This window comes from Lycium ferocissimum, chromosome 5 (assembly GCF_029784015.1).
Source record: "Lycium ferocissimum isolate CSIRO_LF1 chromosome 5, AGI_CSIRO_Lferr_CH_V1, whole genome shotgun sequence".
NCBI classification, from domain to species: Eukaryota; Viridiplantae; Streptophyta; class Magnoliopsida; order Solanales; family Solanaceae; genus Lycium; species Lycium ferocissimum.
The window spans coordinates 61,046,673-61,056,633 of record NC_081346.1 but is presented as its reverse complement, the minus strand read 5'-3'; the positions used below and the strand labels follow the sequence as shown (position 1 = coordinate 61,056,633).

Sequence of the window (9,961 nt, the reverse complement as noted above, 5' to 3'; positions counted from 1 at the left end):
AAATTTCCCGTTTTTATCAATCTTAAAATGAGCAAGTCTAGTTCATAACAAAATTAATCCCTTTCAGAGGATAAAAAAAATTAAAAAATTGATTTTTTATTTTAAAAAAAAGGAAAATTTAAATGAATAGTAATGTAACTACTCTTTGATATAATCCTCCCACATGGTACGAACATAAATAACGGTTAGTAGAAGTTAATGAGGTTGGTAAATGGTTGGTGGGAGTAATTGTTAAAAATATCTACCAACTTATGGGTCTTTGTTTACAAAATATAAACTTATGGGTCAAGTTTTACATTAAAATTTTTTGAAATCATGATTTGAAATTCAAGATCGTGGATGATTCGTATTTGGATGATTTGGGATTTAAATGCACGTCCAATGTCTCGATTTCATCGTTGATTTAAATGCGATACGAAGTGCCGTGTCCAAAATTCCTACTAAATGAATAGGACAAAGAATCTGAGGACTTTTTGGCTGTACATGTTTGATTTAAATCATCTCATCCTTGTTTTTTCTATGTTACATAGCAGAGGAACGGAGAGATTCCACAACAGAAATGGAGAATCCAACAATTTCTACTGGAAACAACTTTTAGCCATGTTAAGAGTGCGGGACAGCTTTTACTACGCTTGATAAAAGTGTGCATGAAGAGGTAATGTCTCTTCCAAATAATTCATATGAATATTCTTTTTTGGTATTTACACATGAGTATTCTTTCTATGATGTATCTTGTTACATTTATGTTTCAGTGTGTAACAAAATACGTTTGTATTGTTGTATTTTTCTTGCCTCTATTATTCTAAATAAAGTTTTAAAGTTTCAGCTTGCTTTTAGACGTATTGGAAAAAAATTAGTTCTTCAAAATGTCCTATTTAGAAATACAACAACTAAAATTAAGCAATAGATTCCACTAATCTGTATGTCTGTAAAATAACCTATCGCAAATACTTTGGCTTTCAGAACTTCGAAGCCATGAAGAACTATAAGAATTAACCGCTATTCTTATAAAAGTTTATGAAAAAGAATATCAACCTTCTACTACGAGCACCAGTTTGGCACATTCACTTTGCCCATAAGCACCACCCCACCCCACAGCAATGCCCCTTAGACCCTTTGTCCATTCAAAGCACTAGCCCGGATATCTGCTCGGTAGCAAGTCAAAATTATTATTTTACACGGTTCTATCCAATATCCATCTGCAAATGCATTTGCTAACAGGCACCAAAATCCAATTAACAAAAACCATTATCCAAATGGCCTATTCTATTTGTTGAGAAATTCCAAATTCAATTAGAGGAAAATGAAATTGTTAAACTTCCACGATGTTTTTAGCCACAATTCCATCAGCAAGACAAGTCAAGTTCATCAAGGTCGAATTGTGTATTTTATCTTTGCAGATTTGGAGATTCTTAATTTGATTACTCTGGCTTTCGCTGAAGCTATCATACTATTCTGCACTGGAGAAGAACTATTAAACACATCAAAGCTACACTCCAATTCAACTTGTTGGGCCGTGCTCAACACGGGCATTCAATATCTAGTATAACACTAAATTTGGAATTTGTCATGTTCTATTTACATAAATTTGAAACGTTCAGAATTTGGTCCAAAAGATGAATCAATCATTATCCGTAGTAAGTTAGGTTTGGTCAAGAAATGCACCAACAGTGGGTGTCAATCTTGACCTGAAATATATAATCAAACCAACTTATCCTAGTTTGAATATTAGCTAATGATGTGCCTATTTAAGAGTTAAACTAGTTTTATCCAGATCTAAGTTTATCGACCATCTCATCTTCTTAACATTGGGAGTAATGCAGGAGGAAAAATGCTATGTGCTTTTAGAATTCAATAGAATTTTCTACAACTTGATCATTATTAGTGTTGGGTTTCTCTCTCTTGATGTTATATTATGTTGGTGTCTTACTAATTTGAATTTATGGTGTAAGGCTTATTAAAGAAAAAACAAGCCTCTTAAATTCATTTTTTTTTTTAATTAAAGTGTAGTTTCTTAGTATAAGAAAGTGTACTTTCTTCTATTCATCCCTTTAGAATCCTATTTTCTTGTCATGTAAATTGTTTTAGATGCCCAATGACTTAATCTTATTCATCCAACCACAACTCATGATAGTAATCATATAAAAGTTATTATTCGTCTTTAATAAAGAGTAAAAATCTTATATTAGGGACTCGCATGATATGTTAGAAGTCCTTGAGAAACTTCACTACACTAATAAATATGAGATCCTTTAATTTTATACTTCCGCCGTTCTCACATTTACTCAAAATAATTATTCCCGAAAATTTATCATTTTAGAAAGAAAAAAAAAAAAACTTTACCCTTAGCATTAGTTGTTCCACAATCGAGAGGTACGTAAATAAACTTCACTTATTTATCAGATAACTGTGATCAAATTTTAAAACATTAATAAGAATATATTAGCTAAATTACACTTTTTTCTAAGTAATATTTTTCTGAAAGGGCATATAAAGGTATATCCTGATAACTAAATAGAACAGGAGGAGCATTAGTGAAAGGAACATGCAATTGAATCAACTCTTTACCAATCATCTCTTATGCAAGTCATTATCTGCACCATGATGATTAAACAAGTATGTGGACACCCTTATAAAAGCATTAATTATTTATTATTCATTAATAAAGGACAAAACAGAAGCATCATCAACTAATTAACAAACATTGAATAAGTCAATGACTCTTGTCTTTAACTACTTCCTAAGTAGATTAACATTCCTCAATAAAACAACTTGATCTACAAATTTGCCCCACCTGCCGGCTTTGAATTTTTATAAGTTCGAAATTTTCTACTTTCTTTGGTTCCTCCCTTTTTCCCCTTGTTATTCTATTTTCTCAACAAAATACCACAATTCTTTTTGTAGATATATCCAAGTCTAATTTATAAGTTTTAGTCACCAAATTCCCTATATTTTGATTCAAAGAAATGGCATCTGAAATTACTGAGGAAGAAGATGTAGATTCTTTTTGGAAAATGGAAAAAGAAGCTCAAAGATATAACATTAGAAAAATCATTGAGTACCAAAAATCTCTATTTTCTTCATCTTCTACTACTACTACTACAACTTCTTTATCATCTTCTTCTACTTCTTTATTATCTTATTCTTCTACTCCAGCTTCAAGTTCTTCATCTTCATCCTCAAAGAAAAGTAATTTATTAAACTTGATGAAAGAAGGGAGCACATCATTAAGAAGATTATTTGACATGGAACATACTAGCTTATCATCATATTTTCAAGATTACAGTGGATCACCTATCATTAAGCCACATCTTCTGTGGGGTAGTGATTCAGATCATGATGGAATTCATGATGATCCTTGGAATTCCATAAAGCATCATCAACAAAAATATGAATCTACAAGTGATGAAGATAAAAAAGGGGTTGCTTCAAGAGACGTCTTCTCAAAAGAAGATTTTGTTGTTGTTGTTGACACCAAGAAAAAGCATAGATTTGGTTTTAGTAGGCACAGATTGAAAAGAACTAAGTCATTTAGAAAGTTGCCTAGGTTTAGATTTAATTTATGGAGATGGGGTGGCTTTAGATTGAGGAGATTGAGGTTTCTTTTTTGTGGTCGTGTTAAATGTTGACCGATTGATGGCTAATTTAAATCTTCTTCCTTTTCTTGTGCTTGAAGTAGCACCTAATTGTACAATATTATAACAAGAGCACGGTCGGTCAAATTGCCAACAGGTAATATAAACTGCTTAAATAGAGGTTATGACCCCTTATTTGGTAGAAATGATTCTTTCTTGTAACAAATCCAACAATTGTAGATTTTGGCTCGAGGCAAACTGTCTTTTAGTTGTTGGATATTTTTGTGATTGATCAATGTGTAATATTCAAATCCAATTCTACTTTACAAGGATCACATAAGTTGAGCTAAGAACTTAGTCGAGCATGAAACAAGCTAAGGCAAATAAAACACTATCATCTTTTTTACAAAGTCTTTACAGGATACCGAATTGGGTTTCTTCAAGAATTATAAGTATCTCTACATGCATTTCAATCAATGATAGGAAACCAATCTTTACATTTGACAAGAAAGAAAAAAAATGAATGGAAAAGAAAAATCAAGAGACAATTCCTTGTTTCTAAAGCTTGTTCAACCAAAATCAAGAACTCTTGTTAGAGTATGAAAAAAGTTAAAATTAGGTTCAATTCAACTTATCTGGGAAATCAAAATTCACAAATGATTAACAACTTAAATGTCTTTACATATCAAACAATGAGTAGAAACCAATCTATGTATGATGCTTCCTTGTTCAATTTTCATACTGCTACCTTGGCTGTTCCACAAGTGAACTCCATGGGTTTTCTGACTTAGTTGAAGCACCTTAGCCTCTAACCATTTTGAATCATTTTTAGCATTAAACTTCAGAAAAAGTCCTCCAATTCTAATCCAATACACTGGATAAAAAGCCCTTGGTGGCAAGATAGTAAAGTTGTAATCTTTTATCTTCATGGATATTACCTCCTTCTCTACAACTCTTGAAACCAAGTATGGTCCATTTTGTCCCCACCTATTTCCATCAAAATTTAAGGCAAATTCCTCCATGAATTTGTAAACAAGAGGATGACTTTTATCAAAAATAAGTAGTGCATTATTCAACCTTGTCCAATTCCCATTTGCATCCATGCTTTGTGCACCAATCGAATTCCTTAATCTTGAAAAATCCTTCAAGATTATGAAATCTGTGTCGAGATAAACACCTCCGTACTTGTACAGAACGACTAGTCTAATTAAATTAGACAAATTTTGTGCCAAAGGGAGTTTACCAGGGTCTTTTTTACCATTCTTGAGATCAACAAACCAAGATTCAGCTGGAGTATTTTCAAATAAAAAATACAAATCAGGAGTAACAACAAGAATTCTATAGCCCAACTCAACTAAAGGTCTCAAAATCATAGTTCCACTTGGTGGGTCCAAAGTCTTTGACAAAATTATCAAACACCCTTTTGGATGTGCTTTGAATAGACTCTCCAAGGTGAAGAATTCTCTTTTACCAAAATATTTTGTAGGGGAAATCCATGTCATGAAGAATTGGACACTACAATCTCTTGTAAAGAATTCACTCACTCTATTATGGAATTGTCTTGAGATTTTTGTTGACTTCAATATCCCAAAATTTGGCAACTTTTTCATGAACCAAGAAATTCTTTCTTGAGTGAGTGAGATTATAAGGAGGCACCAAATGTGCATGATCTTCTACTTCTTCCTTCAAATAAACTTCATCATTAGTCTCTTCCTTCTTCGAAAACAACGGTCGATTAGCTAAAGATGGTTTCAATGGCTGCAGGGAATTGATTTTGATTTGTAAAACAATTGATTTGGATGAAATATTAGCTATGAAAGAATCAGAGAAGATAATAATGGAAATGATCAAAGCAAAACAGAGAAAAGAGAAAAGATGAAACTTTGTTCTACTATATCTATAGTGATCAAACATCTTTAGCACTAAATTAGCACTTCTCAATGTTGCTACCAAAAGAAGATTATAGATACAACCCACTTTGTGAAAGAGCTAAAACAATTAGCCAAAAAGATAAAACTTGGACTTTTGCATGAAAACATAATTGGTGAAGAAGCAATTTGAAAGTTCTAAGGAGTTGAAATTTGAAAAATTCCTAGTTAGTACATTTTGGCAAAGTTCTACAAAGCTAACTGAATTATTGATATTTATTGTTTGGGTGCCTAATAGTAAATATGTTGATAAGTATTTCATAGAGGACTTAGGAATTTGATAAAGTAATCTAATACAATTTGCTCTATGGAGGGCTAGGCTAATAATATTACTAGTTCTTTTCATTTTTCTCCCTTGGTTGGTAATAATATTATTATTATTATTATTATTATTATTATTTTAGTTTTACATTTTTAGGAATATTTAAATTACTCGAAATATAATCTACTTTTGTAACGCTATCTTATCTAAATATTTAGCTCTTTTATAGGTCATAGTAAGAGATACTAGGAATTATATGTAACTTAATTGGCTTGCTTGTTTTTATGCATCTTTTTAAAGAAACCATCCTCTTTAACAACACTTCATCATAACTGTCAAGTTCTTTTTTGGGAATTTGGCATGGTATATCAACTTCTATATAGAATTGGCAAAAAATAACAATCTTTTTAAATTTTGGCATTAAGTAGCCAAAATCAACGTTTTGGGATTTTTATTTTGTATCACGTGACCCATAAACTTCTCCTATTTTTTAGCCTCTCCATGTTCTTTTTCAATCTCTTTCATCCGTTTTTCTCCCCTCTCTCATCTCTTCTCCTAAAATTTCTTTGGAACTGTAAATCTCTCAAAATTTATCCCTAACCACATCCTTTTCTATTGATATCATCTAATTGCTAAGAATAGTTATAGGGTTTGTTCATAGATTGGGGAATAATGAATACACTGCTACTACATGGCATCAAATAGGAACAATGACAACAGCCGCCTTCGGTGGACATGGAAGTCCCAGTAAAAGTAGCAGGAAAAGCTCTTATAAACAGCGACGAGTGCTTCTCAATCGAGGAATTATTGGATACTAATGATGTTATTGCAGCAGATCTGAGTTGGCAATATGATTAGGAAGCAGTTGACAGTAGTATGTTGTTAATTAATTGACATTGTATAATCTGTTTTTTTTTCTTTTGTTTAGAAATGTAGTAGTTTTGATTAATACATATAAATAGAAGGAAAAGGGGTTATCTGTCAAGTTCTCTTCCTCTGTTCATTGAAAGGAAAAAAAAGAGTTCCATTTTGTCTGGACATATATTGCACGGAAGAAAATTTAGTTCAATTCATCTGCATGATTAAACAAGTTCTTATATCAGTAGCACACCAAAAGCATATGAAGGAAAACCCATTAAAACCCATTCATATGAAGTACCATTAGTTCAATTCATCTACATGATTAAACAAGTTCTTATATCAGTAGCACACCAAAAGCATATTAAGGAAAACCCGTTAAAACCCATTCATATGAAGTACCATGTATACAAGAATCGATGCCAATGAAATCATCTTCAATTACATAGACAAATAATAAGAATGTATACACTACATACATAAGAGTAAACGGATAACAACAATTCTCCCATATATACATTTTTATTATATATATATATATATATATAAAGTGAATTATACAATGTATACATTCTTCATATATTGTGAAGTACCATGTATACACTCTGATATATAATGTGAAGTATCATGTATACATTATAATTATTACACTATTAAATAATGTATATTTATTAATTATTATGTATAAAAAAGGATAAAAATATCAAACTATGCATAAGAAAGTCAAGTGTATACCATATATTGTGAAATCATGTATACGTTTTGATATATATTGTGAAATATTACGTATACATTCCGATATATGTGAAGTACCATGTATACATTCTAATTATTATGCTATTAAATAATGTATATTTATTATGTATAAAAAAGGATAAAATATAAAACTATGCATGAGGAAAATTAGTTACGTAGTATACATTCCGATATATATTGTGAAGTATCATGTATACATTCTATTATATATGATTGTGAAGTATCATGTATACATTCTGATATATAATATGACGTATCATGTATACATTCTAATTATTATACTATACACAATGTATATTTATGGCACGGTGCAAACATTTCTAAAATCACATTAGCAAAGTTGAGAAGAAGACTGCCAATGATGTTTTTCATTATAAATAGCCAATGTAAGAAGGAAAAAAAAAAAAAAAAAAAGATGACAAGGCCAGTTAACATCATATGGTTAGTTGGCTACCTAGATTGCTAAATGAGGGGAAAAGATATTTGGATCCCTAGAATTGTGGAGGCTTAATACGTATTTGGCTACCTAGTGCCATTATTTTTAGGCCTATGATTGCTAAATACAATTTAGGTTACTTGTCTATATATGTCAATTTCCCTTCATATTACGTTATATTATATTACATGTTCTTTATAACAACATCTCTCTATAACAGTTAAAATTAAACGACGTCGTTATAGAGAGATTTGACTGTAAAGTTAACTCGGAAGTAACGCAAATCAAACTTGGTAATAATAATAATGATGTAAAAGCTTACTGGAATTAAAACTTGGAAAAATTGCTATTTGAATTTTTTAGCTTCTTAATTAGCCACGGAAGTGCCTCGGTGTGATTGACAAGTCCAGTGAGTATAATAATAGTGTTGGAAAGTATTATTGGATCGGGTCAACGGAAGTAAGGGTGCTATATGACCGTGAGCCCATTAAATATTCTTGCACATTAAATTCTAGAGCTAGTCTATATAAACACTATTACGGGTGTTTAAGAAAAGATTAATTCATCATATAGAGGCAGCTAGTGGTTTACACATAAAAATCTGTCTATCGTCGTAAGCGGATATCTAAACGTGTAAATATGGGGATTGTCAGCTCCGTGAGGATTCCCGACTATCGATGACACGAAGTCGCGGTGCTTATCATGCATATCCGCTTCTACTATGGAGAAACTTGTAAGTCTCCTAAACTAGTTTTACGATCTGAAATACGTCCCTAGATCCGGTCATCGATGGAATATCAGTAGGGTCCATACTTTTCAATTTTCACGTTTATTCTCTATATATTTTTTTCTTCGGCTCAGTTGCACACATTATTGTACTTCCAGTGTTCTACGTAATTTGTTTTTAAATTTAATTAAACTAAAGATTCACACTCTTTAAATATTGTTTTCCTAACAAAAAATAGGAGATCGCGTGTTTCTTGCTTGCTTTTTTAAAAGCTAACCTAAATATTAAAACTACGAATTAGATAAATGTTGTATTTTAATCATTACCCAAAAACTGCGTTCTTTATTTCTTTTGTCTCTCCCACTTCCTTTTTAAGGGATTTGCACTATAAGCATTAAAACCTAAACAATGTGGGGATGCAGATATTTTATTCTCTTTTTTCAAATTTTTATATGTTGCAGTCTTTTATATATATATATATACATTTTGATATTTTGCATCAAGTTTGTCGGATGTTGCTTCCCTTCCTTTATTTTTCTAGAGTATCTGAATTTGATCTTTTCAGGAAAAGTTCAAAGTCTACTAAATTGAATATGAAACTGAAATAGGACAAAAAGTCTTATATTATTCTTTATTATTAAATTCGCAAATCGCAATGCGGGAGAAATAATTATTGTGTAATTAATTCCAAATGATCACACACAGCTAGGATCACAACGTGCATTGCAAATGTTGATTTAGCTCTGGCCATCATTTTAAGATAGTAGTCTGTGGGGTACTTTAGAATTATTAAGTGCAAGCATGCCATTACAATGAAAGAAAACAGGGATATTTTAACTTTAATCCATCTTTCCTATTTTTCCTAGGTAATTCAAGTGATTGAGACAAAATAAATATTGTAGTCGATCCATAATTGAATTAAGCTACTACTTATTTTTGCGAAGAGAAATTTATTGGTTAGAAATGATGAGGAGAGAATTCCATATACACCCTTAAACCTCACCAACAAAAATTTAGCTTTAATTCTTAACTTATTATTTTGTTACCATCTAAACTTTGGACTTTCTTGTTTAATGATTTAAAAGATAATTGAGTTAATTTAGGGTCTCTTTGGCATTTTAAAGGACCCGGAAATGGAATAGAAGGTCAAGAAGAAAAAGTTAGGAAAATACGAGCAAGATAAAGATATTTGTTTTTGGATTCTTTTTTTCCTTTTTGAGACTGATCAGCTTTGATTGTTGGAAATTTGGGGAGGATACAAGACAACACAATAATAATGTCACAAAAACTACTTAAGAAAAGAAATGGAGGAAAGATAATTTTCTATTCAACTTGACTTGATTGAAATGGCTAGATTACATGACTATTTATTGGTGAATTCCTCCATGATTTTAGCCAAACATTTTCATTTAAAACCAC

General features: G+C 31.2%; 1 protein-coding gene across 1 annotated transcript; it reads right to left on the bottom strand.

Annotated features, from left to right (window-relative positions):
* Positions 1 to 3,962: 3,962 nt before the first annotated feature.
* On the bottom strand, positions 3,963 to 5,709 carry LOC132058448 (uncharacterized). Its single transcript, XM_059450946.1, is given in 2 exon segments — positions 3,963 to 5,206; positions 5,208 to 5,709. Coding segments are annotated over 2 exon segments (1,245 nt in total). The 5' UTR covers positions 5,490 to 5,709; the 3' UTR covers positions 3,963 to 4,243.
* Between the last annotated feature and the right edge of the window lie 4,252 nt (positions 5,710 to 9,961).